Genomic DNA, 19,333 nt, shown 5'->3' with positions numbered 1-19,333 from the left:
CTGTACAACTCCGCTGTACAACAGCGCTTATAAATAAATTAAACACAAAAATGAGGGTATTCTATCAGTAATTTCAGTTCGTTTTAGTTAGTTTTATAAACACAAAATACAGTTCGAGATAGTTATGTTTTTCCTTTTAATTACCGTTTTTATTAGATTCAGTTAACACAAATGTTTTTCACTTTCAATGTTCGCTATTTCGTTCGCTTTAGTGAACAATAATAATTGGTTACTTAGCAACATTGTGATTATCACACCAGAGCTTTATATAAAATAAAAATAGGAGCCTGATTTCGGGTCGGTCCTCAGGTCAGGTGGGATTCGGGCAGAGAATCTGAGCTCTAAAATAGAAAGCAGCAGCACCACAAAAACCGGAGCAGCTAAAAAGAGCTTAACGTCCTTAATTCGGAACTTGGGTTGTCCACGGCAATCACTGAATTGATTAGAGCACGCAAATCGTCACAATTGTGCCTCACTTCACCACGCCAAACCACAGGCACAGCGGCCAGAAGCTCAAGTTCACCGGACAGAGGAGGGGTTAACCAGGGCAAAGCGAAATAAAAAAAAAAAGTTCATAGAGCTGCTAAAGTAACGTGCAGTAACGGGGTGTCGGAAATGGTAACGGCGTTATAGTTACAGTCATAGTAATTAGTTAGATTACTCGTTACTGAAAAAAAGTAACGGCGTTAGTAACGCCGTTAGTTTTAACGCCGTTACTCCCAACACTGTATATAAATAAGCTTTATTGTAAACGAATTAATAAAACAAATAGTTTCTAAAATAATGGAGTTAAAATAAAACATCTCTTTTTCCTTCACTACAAACAGACATTAAATCATGCCGCCTCCTGCTGTTCTGCTGTAAAACTCACCCGTTTAAAGCGGTTTGCGCTGTTAGATATTAAATGAAACGATGAGCAGAATTTTCTGTTTTGTCGGGTTCTACTTTAGAACCCCCTCCAGACTTTTCTGATAAAAGCTCATTTTATCCTGAACCTATAAAGTCCGCGCTCTTCAGCTTTCTCAACTCATTTTCCGCTCACGCACCGAACCTCCAGTACAGCTGATGAGACGCGTTTCTCTGGCTAAGGAGCTCATTTGAAGAAGAAAAAAAAAACCAGATAAAGCTATATTTAAATTACAGCACCTGTCTGTTTTTGCATTATTTATAATTTTATTCTTAATTTAAACGTCACCCATTTTTGTAAAATAATAGCTGCAGCCCTAATGTGAACATTTTATAACATTGTCCTCCCATGTCCATTCGTTTTCAACTGCATGGAGTTGAAGAAGAAATGAGCTTTGCCGTTTTGGAGTAACTATCTAAAGTTGTCACATTATGGAAGTCTTCTTGCACTCTGTTAAACATATTAAAATGAATAATTAATAGACTAACAGACTGCAACAAGTCATACATTTGTTAATTAGTAGGCCCCTACAGTAAATTTTATATAATAGCCAACATAATATTTCTACTATAAACATGAATATATAGTGTATATAGAACATATGTTATATAATGAATAAAATAAAATGTTATGGATAATACAATCTAAATAAAATTAATATTTTTTTTATTAACATATAGTGATATAGTAACATTAAAGTCACTATAAAATGCTAACCTTATTTACAATAAATTGTGTGAAGTTTACAACTGTTGTGCCTCCTCTTACTAGTATGATTTTAAGCATGCCAAATAAATATAATACGATAGCATATCGGCCCTAAAAATCGGCAGGTCACATCGGCCATCGGCTGACTCTGACCACTAATGATCGGTATCGGCATCGGCCTTAGAAAAACCCATATCGGTCGGTCTCTACTGAGAACAACTGTTCATTGGGACATAAATATATAATAGCTCAGATAGAGTCTGTGTGTCTAGCTAAAGGTCAGTGTTAGTCCATTAGTTTGCGGACTGGGTATATATTAGCAGTTGTTTAGCAGCTGTTATTCTCTTTCACTTTTCTACTAGTAGCACTTAGCCAAAATGTTCTAATCATATTTATTTCTCAATTATCAAACAAAATAGTTTTTCAAAAGAGGTTGACAGACTGTGTTTAAGTCTCCCTTCTTACCTTAAATGAGTTTGACACCCTTAGTTTAGATGTTTTGGCAATACAACGATGTAAAGGTCTAAGATGGGCTAGAAATCTGATCTTGGATCAGCTCTCGATTCTTCAGAGTAAGAAAAACTCCTCGGCAGTGTTGTTCTCCAGCCTTCTGCATTAATAATGAACAACAGTTTGATGCCGTCAATACCCGAGATTTATTCTCACATTAATTATTAGCAAAGGACACAGTCTATTGCTCTTGCAGTCTTATCTGTCTATATATGCTGCCTGAGATACTGGAGTTTTTATTGAGTAAGCACTCTTTGCTCTTTGCTTCTACAGAAAGTAGATGAAGGATTGGAGTAGCTGAGTCCTCCAAGTGTGACTGCTCGGATGTGAACATGCTAAGGCAGCTGCATTAGTTAGCGCTATTGATTTGTATACTGGAGTTGAGCATTGCGCTCTCTGCTCAGGTATTCTGTAGTGGACATGATCTCAGATATGGACTGACAATGTTGATTCTTGGGGTGTTTTCATGCCTATAGTTCTTTTTCTTTGGTCTGAATCCTCAATCAGGTAATGAGTTTGTAAACTTGGAGCATTCGTCCCTTTGTTTTGGTTTGTTTTCACACAGAAAAATCCAAATGCACCAAAAAATGCAATCCAAATTTCCACAACAAACCATATGAGAGAGGTCACTCTCAACTTATTGGGATTCAGATGGAATTTAATGGAGTTGGAGCTGCAGCAGCTGTAATAAGGCATTTGTCTTCTGATGGTTCCAGGACTAACAATGCTGTGTCTGTTAACAATAGCTAATACATTTACAGAAGTAATACCACTACAATTCCTGCCAATAACAATAGTAATGGCAAAATAGTTTTTGTGAGTGTGTTAAGATGGCCCTTAACTACTGATTGTGGACAATGAAACAAACAATGAGGAGTGTAAGGGTGTTTTCACACCAGAGTCTACACCAGTTTGTGTGTGTAATACAGTTTATTTATTTGTTCCGGTTAGTTTCGGTTTCACATTCCTTCTTCTCCCAGTTTGACACACTGATTGGTTTGTAGAAAGCTGTCACTTTGGCATGTTCTCTCCAGGTGTTGTGCCAAATTCTACCTGTCTGCCAGAATTTGATTCCTCTTCATGGGCACATGACAGATTGGTTTCTGCTTATAAATAATGGCTAAACTAATAATGGCTAATCTACAGTTACAGTAGATGCAGCAATCTTCAGCAAAAGCCTTTGCATTCATATGGCTGTGTGATTTACATCACACTATACATAGTGTCTACTAGTTTTTGCACATAGTAATTGTGGCTGTAGAGTGTTTTAGTTTATTTCATGTGGCTATGAGGGTTTGAGGCACATATCTGACCTTAGCCACTGAGGCTGAAGATTCACCTTAAGTTTTGCTTTTGAACAGAATGTAACTGCAGCAATAAACTGTCATTAAGGTGAAATGTAAAAAATGGACATGCAAAAGTCATGGTCCAGAGTGACTCAGAAGCTAAAAAAAACGCATGTGGGGTCTTCTACGTTAAATATGAATGTGATAGTAGTTTGTCTGTTTGCATGGACAATTCTAGCCAGATGCTGCTGGTCATGATCATTATTGTTAAATACCTACACAAGTTCAGAAATTGAATGTCCCATTCACGTGACTCACTATCGAACCTCACTTAGACTTGATTATTAATATAATTGCTATTAGCACACTAGACAGTATTCAACTCACAAGATAACACCTCACAATTTATACAAGTGTGGGCATTTTCATTTTATGTTCAATTTCTCTCATGCCATGTAAGTGTCCTGTATCTCATTATCTTATCTGTTTGGCACAATAAAAATGAGTTTATTAGTGTCTTGCTAGGGATTGCAACTAAAATAAATAAGCGATACATCAGTAAACCTGTGGTAATCCGTGTTTTTTTCTGTTTAGGTTTATCGATCACTCCTGTCTTATCCATTTCTTTACTAAAAACAAACCATATATCATAGTGGTAATTTAACAGGGAATTCTTTTCCTAGGCCAGTAAGTCTGTTCAGCTTCCACCTTGCCCACGGTTGTTGGCCAGCTGATATTGGTTGGGCCCTTTCCAGAAAACATCAACTTCTTATTGCTGCTTTCCTGTGAATGGCTGTACTCTGGCAGGCAGTTATTTGAAGGCCTCAGTTTAATCAATGGCTTGTTTCCCCAGGGAGATCAAGTGACCCCTACTGTCCAGACCATCTCCACAGGAATGCAGTCAGTTACATTCTTCTGGTCTCCTTGCCACAGGAAGTTTAATTCCAGCTATAGGGCGCACCTCAGCATGGCATGCAGTGTTCTTTTTTGCAGCAACAAAACGAATGCAGAGCAGAAAAGACTGGCCAACATATATAATCTCCATGAGCGCTTGTAAAACTGTAACTTAAGACAAAATGTTCTTTCTAAAAATTGACCGATTTTGTCTTTTAGCCTGAATGGCTGATTGCTGATACAGTTCCAGGTTGTGGTTAGATAACAAATTAAACATTCCAGGCAAACCTGGTAATATGTGGTCATGCAGGGATTCTGTAGTAAGGTGTGCACTGTTTAGAATCAGCCACAAAACTCTTGTTAACTGTTGGTTAAATGTGCTCTGAAACTGTTTGCTGTAACATGTGTTTAGAGCTGTTGGCTCTTGAGTTGCCATGCAGATAGCTACTTACTGAAAAGGGTGAAAGAAGCAATCTCTAGCGGTAACAGGTTAGTGGGGTTAAAAGTCTACTTTGCTTACGCCATAAGACCTGAGAGTTTCACACATACTATAAATAATTCACTGCAATATATGATCTGACTGGCTTTTTAATTAGTGAAATAACTGATAGATTATTCCATCTCTAGTTCTTTCTCTCTAAATGTCATCACATCAGGCTCCTTCTGATGTGCTGGAGTTAGGCATTGAGTCCCTTTTTACAAAGGGAGTGCTAGTAATGTGGTAAATGATGTGTAATAACTTCCTTGTTTGTGACCTTCCTCGTCCTTTCCTCAAGGACGAAAGGCAGTGACTGACCAAATGCCCAGTGGAATACTTATAGGTCAGATGTTGAAAGTTCAAGTTCAAAGCTGGGGTCCCTTTTCATTTTCTGAGCGAGTCGAATGTACATTGGTTATCCAGACTAGCCCTCTGAGGTTTCCAATTTTCTGCAAAGTTCAAGAAACCAGGCTCTTAGCCTCAGGTTATTTCAGATGGCTTGAGTCGCATTCCCTGTGTAAAAAATCTACAGAGTTTTCTACAAAAAAGGCTCTAAAGCGTTTTAAGAAGTTTCAACTTGACCCTGAAATACTTTTGCCCCTGGCAGCAAGCTTTTTTATTCATGTTGTACATTTTTTTGCTTGACTGCAGACTGGTCACCAAGTTTCCATGCTATCTTTCTTCAGGGCGGGAAAGTAATAAATAAAACCAGCTTTTTTCACAGCTCCAAACAATCTCAGCACATTTCTGCTTGAGCGCTGGACTATAAAATAAACAGTTATTTTAGAAAATGGTGGTGATGTCAACTGCGTGTTCTACCTGCACTCAAAGGTGAGCGTTTGTCAAATGGAAGAGCTGAATAGAGGACTAATACAGATAAAGTGAAGTGGTCTGAACTTGATGCTACTGAAAAATATAGACTGTTCTTTTTTTTTTTTTTTTTTTCCTTTTGCAAATATTTTGACCTGTTGTATCTATTACCTCTAGGCCTATTGCCTCTGTATCTTGATTACAAGGTCCTTTAGTCCTGTAGGTACGGTTTATTCATTAAATTCTTGGGCTGAATTAAATATATTTTTAGCTGTTTGATGCCTCTTAACTTAACATGCTTAAACTAAAAGTAAAAATACAGAACGGACTGTATGTATATATTTATATGTAGATTTGTTTTCTAATGTGAAAGCTTCCTTGTATGTGGATGGGTGATGCTTGCTTCCAAGCTCAGCTTAGAATTAACGACAGTTAAGTGAAAGAAGCATGTGGACTGAGTGGGTAGAGTAATATTGCAGGATTTTACACAAAAAAATTTCTAAATGTTGTACTTTAACGTTTAAAATAGTTTATACCTTTAGGGCGCCTTCTCACACTATGCTCTTAATATAAGCATTACTGTTTGCCTCTCTTGACGTAAATCCCCGAATTGCTGGGCCATCATCATCATGCAGTATTCCATCAAGTTTGAGCAGGGCAGGCTCTATTTTCCGGGAATTCCCAGCATGCCTTTCCCAGTCTGGTCTCTTGAGCCTACTGTGAGTCTGGTCTTGCACATAGTTTCAGCCTGCACCCATCTCAGCCAGAACTGGGTGTTTTCTTATATTAGCAGTGTTCCAGTGCTCGACAGATTTCAGATAAAAGCTCTGCTCTAGCTTCAGCTCTACTTCAAGTGCAATGGAACATCAATTTAAAAGCGTTGATAGTAATCAGTCTTTCTCTTTCTCTCCTTTTCTTTGTCCTGCAGCGCTTCATTCAGTACCTGGCCTCAAGAAATACTCTCTTCAATCTGAACAATTTCCTTGATAAAGGTGCACTGCAAGGTATGTACAAATATAACCCCTTCTTTGTAGTATTGCATTTTTTACAAATACAGCAAATAGGCCTGTCATGATAAATACAATATATAGACATGACTACGATCATTTTTGTTGACCTCAGTATCACCAATTATCAAGTCAAGTCAAGTAGTATTATTTTCAATACTGCATATGTACAGGACATAACAGGACTCTCCTTCCCAATTTTACAGCAGGTACAGATAATAGATATAATAAAAGAAAGAATGGGAGACACTATGTGTACAATACAGCAGGGACACAAATAGACATACATGAGACAGGAACAAGGTGCAGTAGTGGTGGGGGAGAAATAGATATATAAATATAAGTAAAAAGAAATTAGATATATAATCTAAATGAGTGGGAGACACTATATGTACAAAACAACAAGACACAATAAACATAAGTAAGACTAAAGACAATAGTGCAATATTGATGGTGATTGAGATGGAATGACCGTATAAATAGAACCCGTTTAACAGTAGTGCAAATATGGTATATATATAACTTAAGGCTGGTAAAGTGAATGAGTGCGTAAAGTACTTAAAGTTCACAGTTTTATGTTTACTAAATAAACAATTATGTTATATCCCAATAAAAAAAAGCCAGTATGTTGTCTTTGTTACATTCCAATTCCAGTGGCTAAACATTGGCTAAACATGGCTAATCTTTTTTTATATATGTACTGTGAAAATGTCTTTTTATATTCTCATTATTGTATTAGGCAAACAGATAGGAGGACAGACACTTACTTTATTGATTCCAAATAACAATTTAGGCATATGTTAGCTTAAGACAATACAATTAGATAAATACATTTAAAGAACATGAGGAATTGATATCAAATGTACAGTCTTTAGAGCAAAAGTGCAAGATGCAAATTACATTATGAGAAAGTGAAATTGTATAGGTACATATCCATGTATCCATATCTAAATGTGTGAATGAATAAATGTCTCTTTGTGTGACTTAATTTACCTAACTTAACTCAGTTGGTAGCAGCAAAGCCTAATGACAAAGGATCTCCTCAGTCTGTCATTGAGCAGCTTTGTGAGAGCAGTCTGCCACTAAACACACTCCTTAGCTTTGTGATGACATGAGTATGCGGTGTGTGACTCTGATTGTTCGTGATGTATCCTTATCATGACAGTCCTTGACCCATATGATTCTTATTGGTATAGAATGGTGCTCTTGCCCAAGCAAGGAACTTGAACCGCAGTCCTCCATGTGAAGAGCAGTGGTATCATCCACTTAGCTCCACTACACTGTACCAGCTGTTGTAAAAGGCTTGATCGGGATGATTATATGCACGCGCTCACCTGCCACTTCTCACCCTCATGCTCTTGTACTCCCTCTATCTTGCCGTCTCTCAGGCTATGACATGTCCACCTTTATCAGACGCTACAGCCGGTATCTGAATGAGAAGGCTCTGTCCTACAGGCTTGTGGCTGTGGACTTCACCAAGATGAAGAGAGGGTGAGTAAATCAAATGTGTGAGCTTTCATTCATTCATTTATAGAAAAGAAAACACCCTTTAAATTTTTATAGGGCTTAATAGCATGCAAAAACTCACAAGAATTAATTCTGGGGATACATAAATATGAATCTTGGCTACAAAAAAAGCTGCTTAAATTTTTTCCTATTTTAAACATTAAATCAACAGCTAGAAACAAAAGGTACCATAACTATTTCACTTTGAATATCATACTCAAAACATAAAGTTTGACCAGGAGTGCCCAGATTTGTACATATGATTGTACATGCGCATGTTCAACCCAAGTCACGGGACAGCAGTATTAAATATTAAAAGTGTTACCTCAGGAAAAGACTCGTGAAGACCTACACCTGTATACATTGTGAGGTGTTATCTTGTAAGTGAGACAGATGGCACAGAGACGTCAATTATTGGGATTCTCAGGATACAGAAATCATAATATTGAGTGTTTCATAGACTCCAGGCTCTACAGGATGCACATAATCAGTCTGGAAAACCATATTTTTCAATCACTTAATTAATCTCGTAATGTGAGTCAACCATTAGCATGTAGATTTAAACGCCAATTAATCAGATTACTCATTTTATCCCATAAATCATGTTTCGCCTCAAATTTTCAGTTCATTAATTTGGCACCAGAACCTTCTGAACTCTGTTGGCTGTAGCGTAGGCAGGCCTGCTTGTCACAGCTCTAATGAAGTTGCCTTTAAAGCGCTGATCAAGTGGCTGATTGTTTAAACGCTGTGATTTAAATGGGGGGTAAAACACTGCCTCGTGGGAGTTCAGCTCGAGCTGGCGTGTGACGCCGCTGTTATTCAAAGCCCCGTTCCATTGTCACCACAAGCTATTTTCCCTCGTTTGCGTTCACACTGTGGAGTTAAGCATGAGCGAACGTGGCAGGCTCTTCTTCAGCTCCCCTGATTATTTCACTGTTGCTGCTCTTCCTCAAGGCTACGTGCAAATGGGTGAGGCTCTCCGCTCCCCGCAGACAGACTGGAGGAGCAGCAGCAGCAAAACTAAATGACCCTACTAGTGGTTTGTGGTGTGTTTGCAGGAGTGCGTCTCTGAGGCCGAGGAGATATATTGAGCCGTGGTGTTCGTTTTTGTTTGTTTGTATGTCTGTTTTTCTGTCTTTCTTCGTTTGTTTGTTCATATGTGTGTTTGTCCGCTGTGCAGTATTGATGGAGTGATGCGCACCATGAATACAGAGAAGCTGATCAAAACTCTGCCCATTATTCAGAACCAGCTGGACGCTCTGCTTGACTTTCAGGTGCGTCAGTGTATGTGTGTGTGTGTGTGTGTGTCCACACGTGTGGGAGTGTGTTTGTGTGTGCCTGCAAGCATAAACACACTCAAGTTTGTTTTTCTGTACTGTTGTGGAGACTTCTTCAGACATAGACTAGAGTGTCCACTTCAGAAAAAACTCTACTTTCTATCCAGTTGTAAACTACACACTGTTATTTTTTTTTCCTCCTATGTGTGTGGGTGTTTGTGTGTGTTTTTGCGTGTGTATGTTTCTCCAGGCCAATCCTAATGAGCTTACTAACGGCGTGATCAACGCTGCCTTCATGCTGCTCTTCAAAGACTCCATCCGTCTCTTTGCTGCCTATAATGAGGGGGTCATCAACCTGCTGGGTAAGCCTCCCTGCTCTCTGATGCCAGAGGTGCATCTCTCTCTGATTCTGAAGAATGTTTTCTGGGTTTAAGTCGAACCCCTTCTCCACTTAGATGACCTGGGGCTTAATCTCATATTGATTCAGGCGTTCCCACTGTAAAGAGAGAATGTTTCTCATGGTTTCTGAGTAGGTTTCAGCATGTTGTTGAGAAAATTCAGGAAGTGCAGTCATCCATAGCTGAGTTCCTGAGATGATGGTGTGTGTTTGCTTGTTTGTTTCCAGAAGTCCAAAGAAACACTTGATCATCATATTTTTGTGCTAACATTCATAGCTTAATCCAGTGCTAGTCAGCTGTAAGTGCTAATTGTTTTTTCTAGTACTTGTTTTCTAGTACTTGTGTTTGGTTTTCTTGGTCACGTGACATTGCATTCCTCCATTTCCACTCGCTGTTGTGTTTGTGAATCTCTGTGGAAACGTACTCCCAAAGTGTAATTACGGTGTGTGGCAGTGGACAAATAGCTATTTTATTAAACACAAGGTAACGAAACTCAAAGATGTGCGTCCAGACGGGACTAAAATTACCGGAGGTCCACGGAGTTCAGTGATAAACAGTAATTCAGCCTGTAATTTTCCAAGAGGACGTCTAAAAAAAAAAATGTATATGGTTGTCCCAGACAAGAATAAAATTACAGAGGAAAATTGCCCCCGGGCCTTCTGAGAAGCTAATCCAATCCAGTTAGCCTTTTAGTTCGTGTTTTTTAAAGACTAGACTTACTGGCTTTATGGTTTAAACTGCAGAGCCCTGCAGAACACAAAAGTATAAACATGCATGGCCGCATAGGCCACTCGTGCAGACTTGTGTTTAACGTTCAGTAAAGAAAGTAGTCATACAAGTGTTCTTTTTTTTAGTTTGTGTGTATATACTGTATTCTGTATATAAACTAACAATTCTTATATGGTACATACATGCTTATATCTATACACACATACATTGCTGAAAATGAAATTGAGATCTCTGTATCGTTCTGTCTATTCATCTCCCAAATCTAGTGCGTGCGGGAGAGATTCTAAAAGATCACTGCTGTTATTTTCTTTTCTGTTTCATTTTCGGTAAAGTATTGTGTGTGTATAGATCTAATTATGAATAAAATTTTTGATCGTATCTTGTAATATTATTGCTTTCAAAGTCAAAGTGGTTTTTATTGTCATTTCAGCTATATACAGAGTACACAGTGAAACGAAACAACGTTCCTCCAAGGACCATGGTGCACATAAACACAGTGTAGACAGAACAATAGTGCAACAGTACAAAAGTACAGACAGACAATACAACACAATACAGACAAAGAATAATAAATAACAAGACAGTGTGCAAATTTTGCAGTGTGCAAAATTTGTCCAGTGAGGTAGTAGGGTTTTTAGTGCTTTCCATTTTCTGGGGTAAGTGGGGTAAGAGTGTGTGTGCATGTACAGAAAAACCATCAGTTCAGTCTCTGCAGTTAAGGAGTCTGATGGCTTGGGGGTAGAAGCTGTTGCAGAATCTGGTCGTGCTGGACCGGATGCTGCGGTACCTTCTTCCCGAAGGCAGGAGGGGAGGGGAGCTTTTATTTTATTGTAAGTTTTGTTGTACCTATTGTTGGAGTGTGTTGACTATTGTTGCCATTAAAATCATGCCAATGAAGCTACCTTGAGTCTTAAGTAAGAGAGAAGGAGAGAGACAGAGTGAGTTGAGTGATGGGGGTAAGGGCAGTGCTGGCCTCTGTCATATATTTGCATAACTAAAGTTGACTGATGGTGCTCTAATGATTGGCAGTAAGGAGCAAGGAGAAAGTAAGGAGGGGTGATATGGTCGAGATTCTGAAATTCCAGTCGTACTAGTGTTTAAAAGGTTTACTTACTTCCAGACAGCAGCAGCCGCTACATTGTTGTTGGAAACCGATTTAGAGGAGACACAGTCATCTTCCCTCACTCTCTCGTCTGTTGTATTTTATCTCTCTTATCGCTCTCAGCTGTTTTCTCACTTTTAGACAAAAGTGTACCCTATTCTCAGTCTCTCAGAAATGTGTGCTATGTTCTCACTCTGAAAAGTGCTACATTTCAGCAGGCTGAAAGTATGCAGGACTGCATCATGTTGTCACCTTGGCTGTTAAAGCCTGACAGCTCCTGTGGCTTTTTACCTGCTGCACATGCTGCCTCCATGAAGAACTTCTAGAAGCATTTTTAGAGCCCTGACAAACACGGTTCTCAGCTTTGACATAGTTCAAATGTCCAACGAAGTGTTTCTTTCTTTTTTCCCGGGCTAAGCTGTTGTTATCAGAATAGCACAGTCGTTAAGTTTGAGGCGTTTATATAAAAGGAGCGCCTGCTAAAAGGCTGATCCTCAACATTGACGGCTCTGAACAAGCAGAAGACGTGCTGGCCGTCCTTGAGAGGACAATTTGCCTCCTGCAGTTTCTATCTGGATCTTGGCAGCCCCATCAGGCGGCCATGTGTGTTTTGACAGGCGCTGATGTGGTAATTACAGTCTTTGTGTGCTTCAAATGGCTTGGCTAATGGCTGCTTTTTCTTGCGCTGTCTTCGCAGAAAAATATTTCGATATGAAGAAGAACCAGTGCAAAGACGCCCTGGACATCTACAAGAAGTTCCTGTACCGAATGACCAAGCTGTCAGAGTTTCTCAAAGTAGCAGAGGTATTGTTTTTTTCTCTTTCTCATGCATTTATGTACATTCACTGATTTTAAAAATGGTGCACCCAGAAGGAGATGTTGGAATCGAATGAAGTTATGTGTAAATGCTGTGTTTATGATGATTATGTTGATGAGTAATTGTATATTAGAGTAAAGGTGAATTATATTTGGGGGGAAAATGTATATTTGACAAGAGGCTGTGCAGTACTTTGGTGGGCTGACTCTTGCCTGATATAAATTTGGGCATAAAATATGCAGGGTTTTGTATGGCATCCTTTAGCATATTTTTTACCCACAGGTGTTGCATTTGGGCCTGTAGATCACTCTTACACACTCATATGTTGCTAAGGTTCCCATGCCAGCAAGTCTTGTAAATGCTTTATTGTTGATAAATATAAGAAATGAGAAACCCTTGCTGTGTATGAGCAAGCATTGTCCTGCTGAAAAATGGCAGTTGGAAGCCTTGCCATGAGAGACAACATGTGTTCGTACAATGAGCTATTACTGTCCCTGGCATTACTACTGGGGTAACCAACTATCGTATGTGATGTCTCCCCTGATCATCTCACCGGCAGTTGGGACAGTGTGTTGATTCACAGCAAAGGCAAGACTGAAATGCTTACTGCAAAGCCTCCATACTCAATTGTGACTCCCAAACAGAACTTGGATTTATTGTCAAAGCCTATCACAACTGGACAAAATGTCTTTGAGTGTGTCGTATAGGCATGTCAACAGTTTCTCACCAGGAGGTGCACTACCCAAAAGTGGCGTCTGACAGCAAATTTTAAAGAGCAGAGGATGAAGCACTTTTTAAGACATATATGCATGCCTATTTTGCTGCAGCTTGGATGCTTTATTTATCAAAAAGTGTATATGTTTATTTTTGGAAGAGATGAACAGATATCAGATATCTGTAACCTTTTCTAATACCATATATACTGCATCCCTGAGCCCCCCCATTAGCAGAAGTGCCTATCGCTGGTCATACCCTCCATCCCCCCCAAGCCAGCGAGGTTAAGATACCTCAGCATCGACAGCCTTTTGATAATGATCCTTGGTCTCCTGTGAGGGCTCTTCTGCAGTGATTTAGGAGAAGAATATGATCAAAAGATTTCATTCTCACCCGCTGTCACGCCCTCTCTCTCATGCTCTCACAGCCCTCTCACGCACTCTCATCAGGTATCTCATCTCTACTTCATGCTTCCTCTCTCTCGTTCTCATTTCATCTATATTTCTCTCACCTATTCCTTTTCTCTCACTCGCTCCTTCGCTTGCATGTTGACCCCACTGTTTCTGTTTGTGTTCATTCTCTTCCCCTCTCACAGTTTCTCTCTCTCTCCACTTATTTTTCCTCATCTTCTGTGTCTTTCTTTATGCTCTTGCTTTTTCCCAGGTTTTCTCCTACATTCACTCAGTAAAGATATTTTAGTATTTCTTTCTGGATGTCATACTTTCTCATGATTTCTTCTCTCACACACTACTTTTTCTCAATTTTTTCATCTCTTGATTTCAAGGGTTCTCTTTTCCTACTAGCTATCTCTCTCACACTGTCTCTTGCGCATTCGACTTGACTGGTCTTAATCTCTGTTGATCTCACTTTGTCTCACTCTTGTGCTCTCTCAGATTCTTTTAATTCTTTTAGTCTCGTGCCAACACTCTGCTTTTGTACTTCCTCACACTTGTTTTCTTTGTCTCTTGACCAATCTTACTCTCTCATGCTCTCACTCTGTATTGCTCTCCCTCACTCGCTCTCTTTCACTCTTGTTCTCTCTGTTTCTCCCTTACTTGCTTTCTCTGTCTATCTTGACCAGTCATACTCAAGCTCTCACTCTGTATTGCTCTCTCACTCGCTCTCTTTTGCTCTTGTGTTCTCTGTTTCTCTCTCACTTGCTTTCTCTTTCTGTCTTGAACAGTCTTACTCTCTCATGCTCTCACTCTGTATCTCTCCCTTCCTCACTCTTGTACTCTTTCGCACACTTTCAGTTTCTTCATCTTGCCCCTGCTTTCTGTCTTTGTCTTCTTTCTCACTCTCTTATGCTTGCTCTCACGCGGTTTCTCACATACTCTCATTCTCTGTCTATCTTGACCAGTCTTAAACTTACACTTTCACTTTCTCTCTAATGATCTATTGCCCTCTTGTGCTTTCTTGCATGCTTTCTGTCTCTTTCGCCTGCATACTTGTCTCGTTCATCTACAGAGTCGCTCTTAAACGGTCGCATTCACACTAGATCACCCTCTTACACTTTTTTTTCACTTTAATTACCACCTCCTAGTCTTGCTCCTGACTCTCATATTCTTTCTCACTCACTCTCAGGCTAGGGTTCTCCCTTGTTTTTTTTTCACTCTTTCACTCAATTTTGTCTTTTTTTCTCATTTTTCTTTATCTACCTTTTTTGTTTTTAATTTATTTCTTTTTTCTGTTCCTACTACTTCTCTCACTCGCTTTGCTCTGTCTACCTCTCACACTCATCTTTATCTCATCTCTCTCTCTCTCTCTCTCTCTCTCTCTCTCTCTCTCTCTCTCTCTCTCCCTCCCCCATGACCAGCGTCAGCTTCTTGTCCTGCTGTGCAGTCCACCCAGTTTGAATGCTGGTCAGGTTTGTGGTCAGATAAGAGCTGCTCAAGTATATGGAAGACTGTGTGGTTTTCATATGTGAGCTGCTGAAGGCTTCACAATAGATGGATAGCTCACAATTAAATCAAACTGACGTTGTTGCAAAGCAGCTCTGCAGAAATATGGTTGCAGGTCATACAATTAAGCAAATCATACAGTGAGCAACTGTGAAAATGAAAAACTCCCTACCTCATTGGGAGGACTAAGGCTTGTGAGGATTTCCCCTCTTCCTCTGGTCTGACAATCTATAAATTATTAATAGAAAGTCACTATGCAGCCACATAGGTCGATTATTTGCAGCTTTACTGGTCTGCAGTGGGTGACCACTTCCATCAGTGTCAGAGCGAACAGGTAGGCAGTCATTAATTAAAATGAAATTTAAGTTCTGATTAAATTTATAGAGTACAGTGAATGTGAACAGACTATCAGAGTAAGGCTGATGACTCCAGCAAATCTGACAGCCTTACTTAAAGAATAGAGCCAGAGGGTAACATAGACACGGGACTTTAATGAATTTCTGTGCTGCCGCTCTCACGTGTGCTGCAATTCCCGTTCTATTCTTATCTGAAGCAGCTCAACCTGGTCCTAATGCTGTCTTACTCCATTTGACTCCTTTTAAACATCCTTCCCCTCCTTTTTCTCTCTCATCCCTCTGGATGCACTTTTTTTATTATTTTAAAGTATTTGTGATGCAGCTTCACTGGGAGGTGACATTACAATTGGACCTTTAAGAAGAATGTCTATCAATGGTTTTTCTCTCTCTGCAAACTCATCATTTAGAAATCGATCATCATTGATGTGTGTGTGAGGGTTTTTTGTGTTTTTAATTGCTTCTGTGTATTGAGTCCCAGCACATCAGACTAGTGTGTTTGTAGTCTGCTCCCAGCTGGTGGGTGCGTTATTCACTTGCATTCATTCCCATCTCAGTCTGAGTGTACTGCAGCATGCATGACCTCCACGTTTCTGTTGATGTTGTTTGTTTGTTTGTTTATTTATTTGTATATTTTTTCATTTTATTTTACAGCCATTGCATGAATTATTGACCCATTATGTTTCTTTTTTACCCCCTTCCCTTTGTTATTTGTGTTTGTGTGCCTGTTTTTTTTTTTTTTTTTTTTTTTTTTTTTTTTTGAAACAGCAAGTTGGGATTGATCAGGGTGACATCCCAGATCTCACTCAGGTCAGTGTACATTTCATTTTCATGTCCTTCATCTCTCTCTCCCTCTCTCTCTCTCTCTCTCTCTCTCTCTCTCTCTCTCTCTCTCCAACGTCTTGCAGGTCCAATCTTTCTCATTGCTCTCTCAGACTCATGTTTTATGAATGTTTAATAACATTTTCTGTTTTATTTGAGGAGTTGTTTTGACTGTTGGTTGGTTTGCCCCGTATGAATCACACTTTGGAACACTGAAATTGTCATATAACACGGCTGAGTTATTAATATTAGATATAATGTTTAAATAATTAATATTTAACTTTTAATGTTTGGACCAAAGGGTAACGGGACCTTCACATATTGAGATATCTTAATGCACTGTGGATCATCATGAAAATAGTGCCAATGCCATTTTTTGAACAAGGAATCTGTTCAAGATCTGTTAGAGGTGCCAGAGTTGGAATACTAAAACCACCATTCAGATGTTTGGACAGTAGAATAAAAAAAAAAAGATAAATGCCACAGTCCAGTGTTTTGCATCCAGTCTGGGCCGAGTGCCTTAATGGTATAAGTTGATACCAATGCAATTTTTTTTGTGTGTGTGTGTGTAGCTAATCTGCAGTCTTAGTGTCTATTATATACACTATTATACACACGTTATCTTAGTGCTCTTGGTTTTGAATGCAACTGTGTATAACCCAATATTAGAAGAAGTTAGGGCTGTATGAAAAATGCAATTTTCAAAGTCATTATATCTTTACTTACATTTTTCCCCCATATGGGCCTGTCGCAAAACTTATGTTAGCAAATTATTGTGCAATAGGTGAACATGTAGAAAATTTTGTATTTAAGTGAATCTTTTAACAAAACACTGTTCTGTTCCCCTTTCACTTTCTGCACCTCTACACACACCATATATGGGATTTGCATGGTGTTCAGGTTGGAAATATGTGGTCGGTCAGTCAGCTATTTACCCTATCTGACTCTAACTCAACCAGAGCGGCTGATGAACGTGTGAATGAGCCTTGAAGGGAATGAGATCCATCCTCCCAGTCCATCACTCCAGCAAACTCCAGCTCTATCTTTGTAATTAAAGGGATCCGATCTGTTCCTCTAAAACCAGGATCCTTTCTGAACACTGAGTTGGTTTTTGAGTAGATCCCGTTATTTGATTTGACCTGGTATGTCGACTTGTAAATACATATACGTTCTATCATCCAAGAAAAAAGTTAGTATGACAGGCCTACCCCCGTAATGATCAATGCAAGTTCAATGGTCCATCAGGTGAAATGATATCAACAAAATTGTCCATGTACATGCGTAGTATCAACTTAGGGATATATTATCTATCTTAGGACAACTCTCAACTATCAAAACGAACTGTCGTGTATGTGTATGTATATACAGCTATGGAAAAAAATGTGACCACTTAAAAATGATTAGTTTCTTTGATTTTACCAAACTGAAAACCTCTGAAATAAAATCAAAAGGTAGATGGATGATCACAAGCCATCAAACCAAGCTGAACTGCTTAAAGTTTTGCACCAGGAGTGGCAGAAAGTTATCCAAAAGCAGTGTGTAAGAGCAGTGTGTAAGACTTGTGGAGGAGAACATGCCAAAGATGCCTGAAAACTGCATCTTTTTTTGTTATTTCAGACATTTTTTATTTTCTGCAAATAAATGCTCTAAATTACAATATTTTTATTTGAAATTTGGGAGAAATGTTGTTCATAGTTTATAGAATAAAGCAACAGTTCATTTTACTCAAACAAGCAAAAACGGAGAAACTGATTCAGAAACTGAAGTGGTCTCTTATTTTTTCAGAGCTGTATATTGGACAATATATTTTAGACCTGAATCTTATTTATGGTTGCTAAATTTTAAAGGAGAAAAATAACTAAATATTGCCTCCTGAGTAACAGACCATTTGTTGTTTTTTCAGACCACCAGAGGATCCTACATTGTAGGTGATGGGTTATATGCACTGCTTGTACTGGGCATGCTCCATGCTGCCACAAACTGAGCTCATAACTTCAAAGAGAAAAGTTATGCCAAGTTTCCATTTGAGCTGAGGCTAACCCACTGACTTTGCATGATGACCCCACACTCTCTGTGCCTCTGTGTGTGGGAGGAGCTTGAGCTACAGAGTAAAAAACAAGGCTGATATGTTTCATCTAACATTCTTTATTCAGTCCAGTCCTACATAATACAGGGGGTTGAGGTAGCACAGTGGCCATTTTGCTAGAACTGTTAAAGTATTTATGTAACCTTATGATAGCTTCTAAGCAAACATGTTTCAGCATGCATTATTTATTTTATAAAGTCTATGGCATAGACTTTGTTGTGTAGCCTGTATAGAGAAAAGCTGTGATGTTTTGATGTGATAGGAATTGTGTTTCAGTGTGTCACATTAATGGTTACATTCATGTTTGGAAGTGATTCATTCATGCCATTAGTATGAATACTCATGTCCTGAAATGGCAGCATGTACATATGTTAGCATTGGTATTTTCTACTTAACCTCTGGATATCAACCAATACATATTGTAGTGTTGTTATTATGATTGCCTGGCCTTGTATTAGATGTGTATCCGGTCTAAAACCAGTGACTACAGGCCCTCAAATCTGTTTAAACATTTAAACTCACTTTTATAAATGGCTGTGGGCTTGGTGCATATCTGATAACAGGTCATGCAGTTATAATAGGAATTCTATGGCTTATATTGGCTTTGAATGCAGCCTAGGACCACTCAATCAGGTTTCAAACTAGATATGGTCTTGGCCAACACAGAAGAGGTATGCCACCATTTTGTTTTGCCATGTGTTCTAAGATCTACCTAGAGTGACTCAGATTCAGAGAGACATACAGTTGCACATTTCTATATGATTTCCAGTACCATGACTTTACCTTTTGACTTTTTATTTGTGGAGAACATTATCTCATTGTAGTGAATGATGTGAACTAGAGAAGCAGTGAAATACTTTTTGGCTGAAGCTGAACAAATTGAAAACATTTGGCAGAAGGCTGAATACCGGACACAGTACAGAGCATGAATGTATTTTCATAGATTGTATTATAAAACTGCAATTTAAAATATTTAAACTGTTATAATATCCCCCCAAGGAAACATAGCAGCAAAACACCATACCTTT

The 19,333-nt window shown here is 38.9% G+C and overlaps 1 protein-coding gene across 8 annotated transcripts in view; it reads left to right on the top strand.

Annotated features, from left to right (window-relative positions):
• Nucleotides 1–19,333, top strand: part of si:ch211-200p22.4 (phosphatidylinositol-binding clathrin assembly protein) — a 94,730-nt gene that overhangs the window by 38,331 nt on the left and 37,066 nt on the right. For 4 of the 8 annotated variants that reach the window (XM_022678527.2, XM_022678521.2, XM_022678520.2 and 1 more), the window contains exons 3-9: nt 6,522–6,597; nt 7,989–8,091; nt 9,287–9,380; nt 9,634–9,745; nt 12,310–12,416; nt 16,166–16,207; nt 18,123–18,143. In XM_022678527.2, the coding sequence (XP_022534248.1) occupies nt 6,522–6,597; nt 7,989–8,091; nt 9,287–9,380; nt 9,634–9,745; nt 12,310–12,416; nt 16,166–16,207; nt 18,123–18,143 (555 nt within the window). The remainder of the gene's footprint in view (nt 1–6,521; nt 6,598–7,988; nt 8,092–9,286; nt 9,381–9,633; nt 9,746–12,309; nt 12,417–16,165; nt 16,208–18,122; nt 18,144–19,333) is intronic. The other 4 variants (XM_022678523.2, XM_022678522.2, XM_049483156.1 and 1 more) reach the window with 2 other exon arrangements.

The sequence above is a fragment of the Astyanax mexicanus genome, chromosome 8 (genome assembly GCF_023375975.1).
Source record: "Astyanax mexicanus isolate ESR-SI-001 chromosome 8, AstMex3_surface, whole genome shotgun sequence".
In the NCBI taxonomy this organism is placed as follows: domain Eukaryota; kingdom Metazoa; phylum Chordata; class Actinopteri; order Characiformes; family Acestrorhamphidae; genus Astyanax; species Astyanax mexicanus.
This window is presented reverse-complemented; position numbering and strand designations above follow the sequence as displayed.